Genomic DNA, 16,290 nt, shown 5'->3' with positions numbered 1-16,290 from the left:
GGTCTTATTTCCACACCTGAGAAATAGAAGTTGTGTGGTGGGGAGGGAGGAATAGGGGAGCAGTCATTTAAATTGCTTGACTCAAACATCAGAGGGGGTGGTGGATGAGCGCGGAACGTTTCTTCAAGTCCTTGGGAAGGAGGAAAGTCAGGGTGGTACCTGGTTCATCTGACTCTGTGCAGGGCGTTTGGGTGGTGCTGTGAAGGGTGGGTGTGTGTAGAGATGAGCCTGGGGAGGGGGAGACAGTTGAAGAACCTTTTTCAAGAGATGAGAAAGCACTCGGTTTAGCCACTGCATGTGGAATTAGGAAGAAGGGGACTATTTCAAGTCGTGTCAAAGTGGCATGATTACTGGGTCTCAGCTTCCTGATTGGGTGTTGGGGTGCAAGGAGATATAAGTGGGTAGTTGTCTAAGATAAATTACTCCCAGGTTTCTAACTTTCGAGATGGATTGACTCATGGTACCAATAAGTGAATAGGTAGTTGGGGGAAGGGTAACAACTTACATAGTACTTACTATTTGCAGCCATATTTCTAACTGCTTTCCTTGTATTAATGAGTGTATTCCTTTCCTAGGACTGCCGTAACAAAGTACCCAAAACTGGGTGGCTTCCAACAGTAGAAATTTATTCTCTCACCAGAAGCCAGAAATCAAGACATTGGCAGGGCCACATGCCCTCTGAAGTCTTGAGGGGAGAATTCTTTCTTGTCTCTTTTAGGTTCTGGTAGCCCCAGGTGTTCCTTGGCTGTGGCAGCATGACTCCAATTAGCCGTCTTCCTGTGTGTCTGTCTAAGTTTCCTTCTTGGAACAGTAGTCACGAAGGATCAGGGCCAATCCTAGTGACCTCATCTTAACTGATCACATCTGCAAAGATCCTGCTTCCAAATAAGGTCATATTTATAGGTACCGAAGCCTAGGACTTCAGCATATCGCTTTGGAGGACACAGTTCAACTTGTCACAGTCAGGCAGTGAGGCGTTAAGCGACTTGTCCAACCTTGCACAGCTGCAGTGGATGGAGTCATTCTGGCCAGGGTCTGTGCTCCAAACCACTGTGCTGTTTCGCTGCTCCATCATAACAAGTTCACTTCTGAACCTGTGAAACTGGTTTTCTTTGTTAGGGAGATGGATTTTAGAAATTTTCCTGGGAAAATCTGAGAGAAAGTGCTGATGGCATTAGCAGATAACAAAATGAACAGAATGGCCAAGGGCCAAGTGCTAACAACTTTATGCCATGGGCGCTTTTCAGTCTTATTTTTTGACTGAGAAATGTATATCAAAATAACAATGTTATCAGTTTGCCTAGAACTCAAGAAGGGCTGTCTAGCTTTCTTTAACTTCAGTTTTACCTTTTTCTTCTCTCTCTTCATTGGTAAGAATAGAAGATATATGAGGTATAGAAATAGGCTCACTAAGTTCCAAAAACTTAGAGGTGTATTCTTAATAAGAACCTAATCATGTCCACGTTAACAGGCAGCTTCAGCCTTCAAGATGATGTGAAATTTCTTGCCAAGAAGTTTAAAAAACGGGAAGGGGTTGGGGGAGATTCTCAAAGTCGCTTTCAGTTATGTGATCCTATACTTGTCTGCCTTGATGTTGCCCCCGTTAGAGGCTTTAATAAGAAGTGCAACCTCGGTTTTGCTGTCACGAAGCTAATCTTCCCGGTACCAATAAGGTTTGCCTGTTCAGCAAAGCCGAGTGCATACCCACTGGGTTGGCTGTGAGTGAACCTTTCCCAGGTCACGTAGGTAATTGGAGCAGGGGGAGGGAAGGAGTTCCTGGGCCATACAAGGTGCCCTGAAATGCTGGTCACTGTCTGGCAGTCCTGTGCCCTGACAAGGACAAGGGGTGTGGCCAGAGCATGGCCTGGATCCCTATGAATCTGTTACCATTCTTGGAAGACCAAATAAAAGAATAGCACTTTATTTTTCTTTTTAAATAATAGAGATTCTTTAATTTATAAACATAATACATGTTCATTATAGAAATTTTGAGAAATATGAAACTAAAAGGATGAAAAAGATTTACCTCTAGTTTTACCTTTCATGAAGGACCATGCTGAACTTTTGGGGTTTATTTTCTTTGTGTTTTCTTTATTTTAGTTTGTTTTAGTTTGTATTATGGTCGTAGTAAATATGTAATATTTTCCTGCATATTGTTATAACAAATATTTTCTGAAGGTTTTATATAGTTTTATAAACATCATTTTTAATGCCTATGAATGAATATTATAATTGTCCATTCAACAGTTGGGACTATAGCTTAGTTCATTCTTCTCTCATTTTTGGACATTTTGAGTGTTTTCTGATTTTTCAGAATTATAAATATAAGGCACTGTTAGCATCTTTAAAAAACATGCTGTATTGACGGTGGGTAATGTATATTATTGTACATACTGTATTGTCGTCCAGTAATTATTGCTATCTTTTGAGTTCCAGGAAACTTTCAGTCTTTCTTACAGAATAACAAGTTAATTTTTTGAAAACCCAGTCACCTTTATTTGAATAGATTACAGTATTTTTCCTTCACTAGACTACTGTGCAACTCTTAATAATCGTGATGTAGGTCTGATGTACTCAGGAAGATGAGCACACTATATTGTTAAGGAAGAAAAAATATATCTGTATGACTTAATTTTTGAAAAGAAAATATATATATTTTTTGTATGTAAATGAAGAAATGGATAGTCAAAGAGCTAGCTAGATGGAAAAACAGACAGGCATAAAAATAGTCATATAGGGTATATACCAAAATATTAATTGTGGTTATCTTTGAGGGATGGGTTTATGGATGATTTTCTACTTTCTGCTTTATAGCATTCTGTTACTTTTACACAAACTTTTTAAAAAAACTAATATTTACTTTTATATTCAGATAAACAAACAATTTTTAAAAATGGGGTGGTGGTTTGGTCTCTGTCTCAGAAGTCATTTCCCAGGCTGGTTACCTTGAGACGTCCCCACAGTGGTGGCGCCTTGGGTAGCCCCAGGTCATGATCCTTTCTTTTTTAGTGGGGCCTGGAGAGTGGGACTTCCCGTGGTCACTAACCAAACACAATCTGAGCAGAAAGCCTGTGGCCAGGCGGCAGAGAGCACAGGGAAAAACCAAGTGTGGGTTCTGTCCTATGCCTTCACGCCTGTGCTCAGTTGGAGGGATTTAGTGTGAAAGGTGTGCTCCAGGTGGCCAATTGGAGACCCAGAAACCTGAAAATAGGGATCCAGTACTAACAGCATCAGAAGATGCTGCAGGATGAGGAAGACTGCTGTCCCCAGTAAGAGTCCAGAGAAACTCGGCATCTCCTCCCGGTGTCCTTCACCATAGAGTTAAGGGAAATGGAGGATTCCTTTTGCTTTTTTCTTTTTAAACCTTAGCATTGCTCTTTTTCTTTCCCCTTTATTTTTTACAGGAAATAATCTCATGTCAGTGGCTTGGGCACCAGCTTGAATCCAAAGCTATTGTTTCTGCTCCCGTGATTGTCTTAAATGGCATTTAATAATGGATGAGACAAATTTTCTCAAGCTGGCAAAATAGCTGCCAAAGCTCAGAAGCCACTTTCCTTTTTCCCATGCAATAATTACCCAGGGATAGGTTCCAAGATTTAGTAAGAAAGCAATTCTGCCAGATAGATGGTGTTACTGACATATATAAAAAGAGAGACTTGGTATTTTATATTTGATTTGCTTATGCTGGTATCTTTTCTGACTTCCGCAGGATATCTGAAGGCATGAAGGCAAAGTATAAAAATAGAGCATTTTCTGTAAAACATAGACCTTTTTTTTTACTACAACATTGGATAGTTTGGGTAGTAATACTGCTAGGGTTTTTGCATATGTGACTTAACGTATCTGTGTTTATTTGTGTATTTATTTTCTTTGCATCCAAGTTTTACCACCTTGTGCCCATTTTGCTCTGTTTATACTGCATTCAAGCCAGGTAGGGCTGCCTGACGTTGTCTAAAGCCACTGTGGACTTTCTCTCCACCCCATTTGTCCCCTTCCCGCCTCATCAGGCAGCACATAAATCACAAGCACAGGGAGTGTCCACACTCCCCCTTGTTCTTTGGTCTCTCAGGGACTCTGCTCATCTTTTAAAGCCCAGTGTGAAGCTCCCATCCATGCTGGGAGACCTGGGGCAGGTTACTTGGCTTCTCTGCCTGAGTCTCCTCTTCTTTTTAAGAGTAGATAATAATAGTGTCTGCCTCCTAGAACTGGGAGTGGGGAATAAACAAAAAGCATATTAGAGTAATTTCTCCCACCATGAATACTGCTCTTATCCCTTATTCCTTCTCAGTACATCTAGATACTCTGATAGAGATTTTTACGTACTCTATGAAAGTAATTACTGTCATATGTTATAAGTAGTTGACACTATCTACTGGACTTTTGGCTTCTTGAGGACAGAAATCATCTTGTTTGCATTCCATCTGTGGTGATGAGTACGGTGCACATTGTAGCACATCCTAAGCACTTTTGATAATGCTTACGGAATGTTCTCAGACGGAAGTTTCTTTTAACCGACAGCAAAACTTTTAGGGAATATTTCCTTTTACAAAATGCAGTTAGAAGATTAAACTCATCAACACCAAGCATGCCTATTGCCAATTAATCATTTTAATGGGCCAATACAAGAAGTAGGGAAGGGAGGACCAGGCTGCAGAAACACATAGGTAAGGACCCCAAATCTGTTAGACATTTTGAGAGTTTTCTGATTTTTCAGAATCATAAATATAAGCCATAGTTAGCATCTTGAAAAAACATGCTCTATTGGTAGTGGGTAATATATATTATCATACATACTGTATTGTCATACAGTAATTGTTAATTTTTGAATTCCAAGAAACTTTCACTCTTTCTTATAGAATAACAAGTTAATTTTTTGAAAACCCAGTCACCTTTAGTTGGCATGGAATGACTACTGGTTTGTGATAGTGTTCCCCTTCCCTCTTGGGAATTGTTGAGTCAGCAGGAATGTATGGGCAGTAGGAAGAGAAAACTTTCCCTAAGAGAGAGTTTCAGCCTCACTCACTCCTGAGTTCACACACAAGAGCAGTTCCCAGATGCCAAACATCCTGCATGTATCTATATTTATTTAATTGATGCAATTTTAAGATGGGTTTTCATGTTCAAGTATTATTTTATAAGTTTTACATAGAATACAGGAAACAAAACAAAAAAACCCAAAACTAATCCCAGTCAGAGAGAATTTACTTTGTGTAATACACACACACTTAATACACACATACACTCATGTGCACACACAACACCACTTCGGAAATGCATATAAAAAAGGCAGTAAAATTTTTGTTAAGTGTGTGGTTTTGATGTTTAATGAGCCAGGTCAACAAAAACTGTAAACTTTTGAAATAGGTTTAAGATTACGTTATTAAAGACTTAAAGTTGGTAAAAAACTGCTTTCACAAAGCCCATGTGCTATGTGGTACAGAACTAAGCTCACGTGTCTGCTTTGAAATGTGTGGAAATAATGCCTCCATGAAAGCAACGACTAGAAGCAAAAGCTTTCAGCAGCAGGAGGAAACAGAATAAGAAATTAATATAGTTAGGCACAGAAGTATATAATACATCGTAGAAAGATTCTAGTGAAGATTGGTTAATTAAAATTCGTTGCTTAAAAGTCCACCTCTTTCAAAAATTTATATGTAGATGATGTCAGTGGTGAAGAAGATGTCCATTCATATGTGGAAATAACTAGGAAGGGGTGAAATACATTCCTCCTGGGTACTTACATTTAAAAATATTATTGTAATAAACAGTATCCTAACTCAAGCAGATGCAACTTCATAGGTGTCTCTAAGGTTTTGTGGAGTGCAGTGTTTAGTGGTACGTTGCAGTGTTGCACTGTCCAAATGAAGAGACGGAGAGAGACACTGTATGTGAAGAAAATTTATACCTCATATAACCCACGGGTCTGAGGTTGATGCCCTTGCAGAACTTTGTGTGGAGCTGAGAGAGGCTCTTACAGGATATCGTCACAGGAGTGCACAGCACTTGGGAGGTAGTGGAAAGCTCTCAGGAGAAGACTGTTGGGGGAAAACTATCGACCCTCCTCCTGCTAAAAGAAAAGGATTTTGTTTGTGTCAAACATCTCACCCAGTGGGCATGGGCAAAAAAGGGCAGGGTGATACTTGGCTGTACCTGGAGATCTCTTGGCCAGAAATCTTCTTAACTGAAGGCAGAAGGTGTGAAAAATCGTTGACTTGCCTTCCTGATCATAGCGTCTCTCAGGATTTCAAGGAATTGTTCGTTTAAACTTGGATATAAACAGAAGACAGGTGGAAAGGGGAGGGACCCTGAGAGAAAAACATTCAGCATCTTAGAGCTGGTAATGGGCCAAGATGGATCTACTCAACACAGTCTGTCTTCATAAGGGAGCAAGAATTTAGAATTTTTAGGGGAGTCCTAATTTAGATGAACAATATCCCAAGATATACTAAGAAGTTACATATGAGACTGCTTGATAGATAACAGTAATGTCTGGGGAATCTTAAAACCTGGAGGAGGGAACTTTTTAAAAATGGGAACAAAACCAAATGTTGAATCTGTTGGCCACTGAGCTTTGATGTTCCTTGGCAATGTTTTTTAAAAAATTATTGAACAGGTGGCTTATGAAGGACCATCAGGTGGCTTTCTGTTTTCTAGGAATAAGTCATGTCATGTTGAACTAGTCATCCTAACCACATTTTTCCTCTCTGTTTAACTGAGGTGCTAAGCCGGTGTAGTAGAGGAATGCAAAGGCGTTGGCAGAGTGTGTTTACCTTACATATATACCATGAGATCCAAGGATCGAGTCAGAGAAGTGTTGCACTCCTGAGTGGGCAGTTGTTCAACTGCTGGAGTAACCAACCAGATGCCAGGAACAGTGACTAATACGCTACGTATCTATCTGGAAATGGGCCTCTGGAAATATGAGAAGGAGCCTGTTTTTGGCAATATTCTGTGCAATATCTTTATCAGTGACTTTTATGAGACTATCCCATGCTGATTAAATGTCTTCATGACATAAAGCTATTAGGAATATCTAATACAGTAGATGTTAGAATCTGGATTTAGGAGGATTTTGATCAACTAGAAATGGCTCAAACATAAAAAGATGAAATTTCATCAAGACAAAAATAAAATCCTATTCCGAAGTCCAAAAACATAATTGTATAAATACAGGACAGAGAGATGTAGCATGACAGTAAAGCCACGTGAAAAAATGGATTTAAGAATTTTAGGTGATTGTAAATTTAATGTGGGTCATGAGGGCGGTGTGGCTACCTAAGAGTAATGGCATTTGGGCTGCATTAGTAGATGGGTATATTGTTTAAAACCAGACAGCTGCTCTGCACCCAGCTGCTCAGACCATACTGGGCCTGCTCTGTGCAGTTCCGGGTACTGTGATTTAAACGGCATGTTCTTCTGGGAGAGATATGGCACTGGAGCAAGGTGTGAAAGTGCTGAGGGCTTCAGGATATGTGGTAGCTATAGGTGGTTGAAAGAGAAACATAACTAGGCCGCTGGGTGAGCGGAAGATTCAGGGAGATGCTTTTCTCCAGGCCATGAGGGAGAGCAGTCTGGTGTGGAAACGGCTCTGATTGTCACTAGGAGGAAGGGTTGAGGCAGGAGCAGCGCTTGTCAGGAATGTCACAGGAGATGACTGCATTGGGTTTGAGTCAGACCAAATACAAATGACCACCATTTCATTGAGCAGCTACTCTGTTCCCAGCATTTTTCTAGACACTGGAGCCCAGGATAATTTCTAGTTCTGCACATCAGTGGTTCTGAATGAGCCAAGTATTTGTGTTGAGGCTGGAGTGGTTCAGGAATGCTTTTAACTATAATGATCATACTGATATTCTTTATCTAGACCTGTGCCGTGCAACATGTTAGCTGCTAGCCACGTGTGGCTGCTGAACACTTGAAATATAGAAAGTCTTGATAGAGATATGTGCAAAGTATGAAATACACATCTGGTTTTGAAGACGTAGATTGCATATTTTTATGCTGATTACCTACCAAAATGTTGGATGTCGGGTTAAATAAAATGTATTATTAAAATTAATTTTACCCGTTTCTTTTTACTCTTTTTTTTTCGTGTGGCTACTAGAAAGTTTAAAATTGCCCTTGTGGCTTGCTTTATATTTCTCTTGGAAATGCTGCTCTAGAGTTCAGGTTGTAGAGTTAAGCTAACTTATAAATGCTTGATTTTTTCTTCTTTTGTTTGTAGACCTGAGAAGATGGCTAAACTCCCAGTGATTTTAGGCAATCTAGACATTACGATTGATAATGTTTCCTCAGACTTCCCTAGTAAGTGGCAGTTCTTTGTAATAAACAGACAAATTTTTTTTTGTTTGGTTTTTACTTCAGTTTGGATTGTTTTGAATATCTTTTCAGATTATGTTAATTCATCGTACATTCCCATGAAGCAGTTTGACACCTGTATGAAAGCTCCGATCACGTTTGAAGTAGAGGAATTTGTGCCCTGCATACCAAAACACACTCAGCCTTACACTATTTACAACAATCACCTTTACGTCTATCCTAAGTACTTGAAATACGACAGTCAGAAGTCTTTTGCCAAGGTCAGTACACAGGTTGGGGTTTCACTCTTGATGTCAAACTCTCCCTTAGGATTTGACTTCCCATGTTCTTTTATAAATATTTACATTTTCTGATTTTTTTTCTGGTTGGTTTTTCTTATTCTCTTTTGTTCAACTATTGCTACAGGCCAGAAATATTGCTATTTGCATTGAGTTCAAAGATTCAGATGAGGAAGACTGTCAGCCCCTGAAGGTTTGTTCTTTACGGATATTCACCTGTGTATTCTGATTTTTTCCATTCTAAAAATACACTTGTGTGATACTTTACAACTAAAGAAATTTAGCATATTTTAATTGACACAAACCAAAAATATATAACGTTACAATATGTTACCATGTAGGCTGTTTCTCAGAGAATATGGAATACTGAAGTTCTTGTTCTTAATTGACTATCTGTTCTGTTATTCTCTTTAGGGGTGTACATTTCTTATACGTACTCAATTCAGTAAACACTTCCTGTGTACACACTATGAGCCACGCATCATGTGGGGCTAAGGATTATGAGATGAATAATGTTGATAATAGAAATTATAATAACAGATGGTCAACAATAGGTGATCTTTATTAAATGCTTACTATAGTATAGTAGTATTGATAGTAGTAGCATATAGGTAACATTCATTGAATACTGTTAATACTCCAGGCACTACTCTTCTGTGTATTTAACTCTTAGTTCTCATAGTGGTCTTGAGTTAGGTACCATTATTATCAATATTTTTTAGATGAAGAGGCTAATGCACAGAATTTAATTGCTTAAAATCATACATTAGTGGAACTGAGGTTCAAACTCAAACAGTCTGGCTCCAGAGCCCAAATTCTTTACTGTAACTGTATTAAAATGATTTTCTAAGAAGGGAAGAAGTCAAAGATACAAAAAAGAATATAATATAGTGTCTGCTCTCAAGAAATTCACAGTTTGATAGGAAAGACAGCCATGGAGAAAAAGACCCTGGATCACAGGTGGTACAGAAATGGTTTCTTGTACAAAACTGCATAATTAATATGGAAAAATGCTGAGGGGACACAGAGGAAGGGGTCGACAATGTGTCAAAGGATGCATGAGAGTTTGCTTGGTGCACATAGAAGCAAAGGTCATCAGAGGAATTGCATAAGCAAAGGCATGGAGGGGTGAAAGAGAAGAGTGAGCAAGGTGTCATCCAGAGCTGTGACCAGGAGGAGCAGGGAGGAGGCAGGTGGGTGGGCTTGGAGGTGAGCTGGACCTGGCAGTTGGGGGCTCCCAGGCCTGGGATCTCACAGAAGAAGTCCATCGGAGGTGGTGATGTTAAGTACATACATGGTGTGGAAGTACCTCTCTCGTTGTAACACATCTGAGTTTAATTTCTTGCTCTATTAATTGAACACCAATTAATGGTGTCTCCATTTGTTAACTCTTATTTTAGTGCATTTATGGCAGACCTGGTGGGCCAGTATTCACAAGAAGCGCCTTTGCTGCAGTTTTACACCATCAGCAAAACCCAGAGTTCTATGATGAGGTGAGTGATGTTTTCAAGGGAAAATCCAGTTTCACCAGTTTTAAGTTTCCTCGTCTTTGCTTGGTAAAGCAAAATTTCTGCATACTGAAGTTACAGTGACAGAACTGAATGTTGAAGTACTTGCTTTCCATATTTTTTCTAGTTTTGAAAGTAATAAATTCATTTTTAAAAATAAAAAATTGGAAAATGCAGATAATATAGAAAAGAAAAAGTCATAATCCCACCATCACTACCACAATTAATATTCTGGCATATTTCCTTTCAAATTCATACTTAAGTATAGTGACATTTGTTGGACCCGAGAATCATCCTTTCTTATCATTGGGTTCGCTTATATAGAATTATAATTTAGTTCATTAAAACTGCTGCATGGATGCTACTTTGGAATGTTCTACCCTGGTTCTTCATAATACCATGGCTGTGGTAATTTGGTGTAGTAGTTACTCTCATGTGTTTTCTAATTTTTTTTATAAATACTATCAACTCTCCCCCTGTTTCTGCTCACTGAATTCAGGATCCATTTTTTGCTTGGCCCACTTTACAGTCTCAGGTGTCCTTGAATGCAAATGTTAATATCAGTTTGGAGACCATTGGGTAACATGTTGTGTCTGCTTTCCCTGAGAGTTTTGATGTTTTGGAATGTTAGAAAGATTATTTTGTCTTCCTTGCAGATTAAAATAGAGTTACCCACTCAGCTACACGAAAAGCACCATTTGTTGTTCACATTCTTCCACGTCAGCTGTGATAACTCAAGTAAAGGAAGCACAAAGAAGAAGGATGTTGTTGAAACCCAAGGTTGGGAAGTTCATCATTCTTTTGGTTTTTAGTAATTTACATATTAAGTTCTTAAATTGTAGTTGGATTCTGAATTTGCATCCTTTTGTGAAGGGGTTTTTATACGAAGTTTGTAGGTAAGGTGTAGATAGCATGTCTGGGTTGCATATGGAAAATTTTATAAAAGAAAATTTTATAATTCTGATCCCCAAGAGGCCAAAGTACATTGTTGACAATGTTCTGCAGAGACTATATTCAGAGCCTTTTAAGTTTCTTACTCTGATTGACATTAACAGTTTTTAAAAATCAGACAGTTTTACGTTGGCTTTCTTCCATAAGTTTTCATACACTTATGGTGGGTTTTTTTGTTCTTTGTTTTCAACAGTTGGATATTCCTGGCTCCCGCTCCTGAAGGATGGAAGGGTGGTGACTAGTGAGCAGCATGTCCCCATCTCAGCTAACCTTCCTTCTGGCTACCTTGGCTACCAGGAGCTGGGGATGGGCAGGGTAAAGGACTTTAAGATCAGTTTATCCCAATTCCTTCAAAAAACATTAAAGAACAACTAAAACAACAGTAACATGGAAAAGCACACAGTATTTTTGCCAGTCCCAACATTTTGATTTTAGTAAATTCATTTCCAAGTAATCTTTGACCATTAGGAGGCAGTGCTGTTAGCAGTTCACATAGTGTCGGAATTATACTTTGGGGATTTTATAAGCCTTGAACTAGCAGAGAAGTGGAGACTTGGAGATACTGGATAAGGTAGATGTCTGTCTCTGCATACTAGCCATGCTCAAATAAAGATGAGTTCTTAGGGTTAAACTATCAGGAACTTTCTTCCATCTTAGTATAAGTCAAGTAAGCCATCTCTCACCCACAAGGCAGCACAATCCTAAACCTGTCTGATTCATGAAAACCAGATTTCCCTCAGATTTCTCCAGTTGGTTTGTTGACTTTACATTCTTTTTAAACATCTCAAATTTTATATACTTCGGCTTGGCTTTATAGCATGCTCAGATATGGCCTGTTCTTTAAATGTTTCCCTGCATTTAATGCCAAATTTGGGTCCATGATATAGACAAGTAGTTAAAATGTTACTAAAGAAGTAAATCACATAACTTTCAGTTATATTCCTAGTCCGAGCACAATAGAAAATTGGAGGTTTTGGAAGCTAAAGTCAGCACAGACAGCCGACCCTGTCCTGTGCTCGGTCTGCTGCTGTCCCATCGGCTTTATCTGGTTCCTTCTGTTCTCTGTCAGAATCCTCAGCTCACGTGTGGTTAAGATACTGGTGAAGTAGGATGCTTTCCCTCTCAAATGGACAGTAACTCACACAGCTGCAATTAAGTGGAAAAGATAACTTAGAAAATCCAGTGAGAAGAGCATTGTACTTAGGGGGAGAAAGTGGGCAGATGAGCATCCGCTGCATTCCTGCCGTGGCCAGGCACAGCCACCGAGTCACTGGAGGTCTCTGACCGCCTGGCCCTCGTCAGTCCCCTCACTGATGATCGTATTGGAAGCCAAGATAATTAATCTATTGGTATTTTTTCCTCTATATTTTTTCAGCATTATGGTCCAGAAATTAAATGGGTAGATGGAGGAAAGCCACTGTTGAAAGTTTCAACACATCTAGTTTCTACAGTGTATACTCAGGTACGTGCCATTCCATTAAAATTAGCAGTGGTTGCTCTGGGACTGAGTTTGTGCTTTTTTTGCAAAACAAAATCCTGATATGTTGTATGGATTTATTTTTACTCTGTAAGTCTTTTTTTTTTTTTTTTGAAGAAAGTATATCTAAGGTGCTCATGTGTACCGATATAAATGAATACTGTAAGTAACATTTTTCAACAATAGTTTCCCCCTTTTGTTGGAATCTTTTTGATCTCATTTTTATGTGATCATTTTCATAATCTTATAAAAATACTCATGAAGCAACTGCTCCTATTTCCACAGCGTATGTACTAATAGACTTTCTTTTTCTTCTTTTTTTGTCCCTAGGATCAGCATTTACATAATTTTTTCCAGTACTGTCAGAAAACTGAATCTGGAGCCCAAGCCTTAGGGAATGAACTTGTAAAATACCTTAAGGTACCACATGGCTTTCTTAGTAGCCCCTTTTTAATGAGTTTGGAGTAGGTTGGGTTTTCTGTTTGGTGGTGAGTGTTGTTCTGGCTCCTTGGAAACCTCTGTAAGGATGCTCTTACCCGGGTGTCTCACATAAGTAGCTTCTCTGTGGTTTTTAGTAGTGGCAAGCAGTGGCCATAGGAATGGTGCTACTCCTGCCTTCATCCTAGTTCCACGTGTCCCTTTCTCCAGGCCAGATCTCTACTACACATTGTTTCCCATGCATGGAAAGCCACTCACTTGGCACAGGCCTCTTTGTCAAGTGCTCACTGGGTCCCAAGCACAGTGACAGGCACAGAAGTAGTGACTTTAGTCCTCACCCTTAAGGAGCTTCCAGGAAGGAATTTCATTGCAGGAGAGAATATAAACTCAGTGACTGCATGCTAGGTGGATAAATCAATTCAAACAAAAAATAATACACATAACCAGTCCCAGCTTTGTGAGGGGGTATGGAGGTTCCTGGAGGTGCTGAGCAGCGAAAGTGAGGTAGGGTGTGTCTAGGGTCGTTTCATCTAGCACGTGATGGTGAGGGACATTTTGAAGTGGGAGAGTAGCTGAAAGGGCTTTCCAGGCATGGGGACCAAACAAGAAATGTGAGAAATGGATGGAGATTTGTTAGGTCTAAGCAAGGAAAATGGAATATTCACAGTACACATACACACACACACACACACACACACACACACACACACACATACGTATATAGTGAAAATTTTTACATGTGATAGTTTGCGGCCCCTCCCTCCATCTCAAAGATAACCGTGTCACATCTCTGGCCATTCTTCCTTGGTCCTGTCTCCCTCTGACTTTCCCCATCCGCCCCCCTCTTCCAATTTTAAGGACCTTTGTGATTCTGTGGGGCCCGCCTGGATAACCCCTGTGTTAATGCCAGCCAGTTGGCGATCGTACTTCCTCTGTGCCATGTAGCATATTCACAGGTGCTGAGGACTAAGACGTGGGCATCTCTGGGGGGCCTTCTGCCCACCACAGCCTTCCATCTGTTTTAGAGGGAGCTCTTCCATCCCTTTTTGGAACTGAGTGGGAATTACTCTGGGCTGGTTTACTTTTGCAGAGATAATGTAGATAACTTGAGCTTCTCCACCCCACGTCTGCAGAGCCTGCACGCAATGGAAGGCCACGTGATGATCGCCTTCCTTCCCACCATCCTGAACCAGCTCTTCCGAGTCCTCACCAGAGCCACCCAGGAAGAAGTCGCAGTGAATGTGACTCGGTAAGAGTGGTGGACAGATGGATGCTCTTCTTCTCTTCCTGTCTGTCTGCATCTGGAGCACAGTCACACGTATCTGGGATGCTGGTTTATGCTGAACGTTATATTTAAGAAATTTCTTTGAGTCCCGTATGTAGGGACCCCATTGTACTCCTTGTCTCCTTGTTTCCTGAGTGCCAATAGCATCCTCATTGTTCTACTACTGCTGTGATAATAATGAAATGTTTCCATTTTCACATTACTATTCATTGCTTTATTCATTCCTGTGGTGTGTAGGGTCATTATTCATGTGGTTGCCCAGTGCCATGAGGAAGGATTAGAGAGCCACTTGAGGTCATATGTTAAGGTATGTAAAACAAACCGTTTTGATCATTTACGTCTGTGGCTCTCCAGTTTTCCTTCTAAGGACTTATTTTTTACAAGCCTGGTCATTTGGGGATATACTTGTAACTTAATACTCAAGCTTTCTCTTCTGTTCCTCATCACCAGCGCTTGTTCCTGGACAAGGGGAAGGATGATGAGGGGTAGCCATTCCTTTATTTACTGAATTTAATGATTTCAATTACATTTCTTATAATGGGATTCCCAAATAACATGTCAAATCACATGGAAGTTTAAGGAAGAATTTTAAGTTGCTAGGGCTCAGGCATAGTTAGTTGACTTCATTTTCTTTATTCCATGTAAAATTTTCAGCAAAACTGCTTCTCCCAAAATAGGAAAATTAGTTCTGTCCACAATCACATTAGACGACTACATGGGACAGCAAGAGATGGTGTTAGGATAAATATCAACAAGTTCTTCCTTTATGTACAACATTTAGTAAATGTAGTGGCTATTACTGTTTTACAAAGTTACACATGTTCTTTTTAGTCTTAGACATCTTTGTGAATTACAACTATGTGATAGTTTAAAAAATAAAGTTGGGATTCTTGAGGATATTAGTTACCCATTGTCATGCTGCTCATTCCTTGAGGTCCCTGGTATAGATGGAGTTAGGCGCTGAGGCCGCTGATCTGAGTTGGGCGAGTCATGTATTTTGATGGGTTTCCTGAAGACCTCTTGGGCTCCCTCTTTCTGTCACATGACAATCACTCTTCCCACCCTTCATATCAAAACTGCCTCTCCCACCCGTAAGGTTGTACCTCGGTCCCCATTATCCATTCTTTGGAGCCTCTCAAGCTTTCAGCCAACTAAGAGAACTAGTGCATTGAAATCTCTTTCTCTTTTCTTCAAAGTATGCATATAAGGCTGAGCCATATGTTGCTTCCGAATACAAGACAGTGCATGAAGAACTGACCAAATCCATGACCACAATTCTCAAGCCTTCCGCTGATTTCCTCACCAGCAACAAACTGCTTAAGGTATGTCAGGAGAGTCAGTGTGGCTCTTTGGTATTGAAACTGATGAGTGAAAATTCAGACTCCACAGCCTGATTAATTCAGCCTTTGGAGTGCTTTTAGAGACAGTCAGCACCACCCCTAAAAGGGGTAACAGAACTAGTTCCCCAGTATCAACTTTGCTGATTGTGTCTCGAGATAGGAGCAGCAAAGAAGCATTTTATTCAGAGTTTCATTGGCTCTTGAGTAATAGTAAGTCATCATAATCAAGTCAGTGGAGGACACCGACTTAGCACTTACAAAGGCAGGTGTCACCAAATGAGAGATCTGCAAAGGAGAAGGACTGCACAGATAATCCGGCAGCGCCTGTCCTGGGATTGTGCCATGCTGAGTGTAGGCATCCAGTTTCCCAGCGGATGGAGTTACTTACTGTTGAACAAGCAGAAGACATCTGCCACTCACCCCTCCGGTCTGATAATAATTTGCTGAGCAGTCGAGCTGTGTTTTAGGGTCACACTCGCTTTATGTCAATGACACTGTCAGCCCGAGATAGTTTATGTCTTACCTACTAATTTGTGGTTTTTCTTACTTGGGTCCTGTGTTTTTTTTTGCTTTTAGTATTCATGGTTTTTCTTTGATGTGCTGATAAAATCCATGGCCCAGCATCTGATAGAGAACTCCAAAGTTAAGGTATGTTACTTCATGTGGAGGTTTGTGTTCTTAGGGGAAAGTCTCT

The 16,290-nt window shown here is 40.1% G+C and overlaps 1 protein-coding gene across 1 annotated transcript in view; it reads left to right on the top strand.

The window, feature by feature from the left end:
* DOCK9 (dedicator of cytokinesis 9) overlaps positions 1–16,290 on the top strand; it is a 310,670-nt gene that overhangs the window by 214,277 nt on the left and 80,103 nt on the right. The window contains exons 16-27 of the mRNA XM_012644431.1: positions 8,225–8,304; positions 8,392–8,579; positions 8,725–8,790; positions 9,998–10,090; positions 10,762–10,885; positions 11,250–11,371; positions 12,432–12,518; positions 12,864–12,953; positions 14,105–14,220; positions 14,494–14,563; positions 15,453–15,578; positions 16,173–16,244. Of these exons, the coding sequence (XP_012499885.1) occupies positions 8,225–8,304; positions 8,392–8,579; positions 8,725–8,790; positions 9,998–10,090; positions 10,762–10,885; positions 11,250–11,371; positions 12,432–12,518; positions 12,864–12,953; positions 14,105–14,220; positions 14,494–14,563; positions 15,453–15,578; positions 16,173–16,244 (1,234 nt within the window). The remainder of the gene's footprint in view (positions 1–8,224; positions 8,305–8,391; positions 8,580–8,724; positions 8,791–9,997; positions 10,091–10,761; positions 10,886–11,249; positions 11,372–12,431; positions 12,519–12,863; positions 12,954–14,104; positions 14,221–14,493; positions 14,564–15,452; positions 15,579–16,172; positions 16,245–16,290) is intronic.

The sequence above is a fragment of the Propithecus coquereli genome, unplaced genomic scaffold, assembly GCF_000956105.1.
Source record: "Propithecus coquereli isolate 6110/MARCELLA unplaced genomic scaffold, Pcoq_1.0 Scaffold212, whole genome shotgun sequence".
Lineage (NCBI taxonomy): Eukaryota > Metazoa > Chordata > Mammalia > Primates > Indriidae > Propithecus > Propithecus coquereli.
The sequence above is the reverse complement of the archived record's forward strand: the minus strand, read 5'-3'. Positions and strand labels throughout refer to the sequence as shown.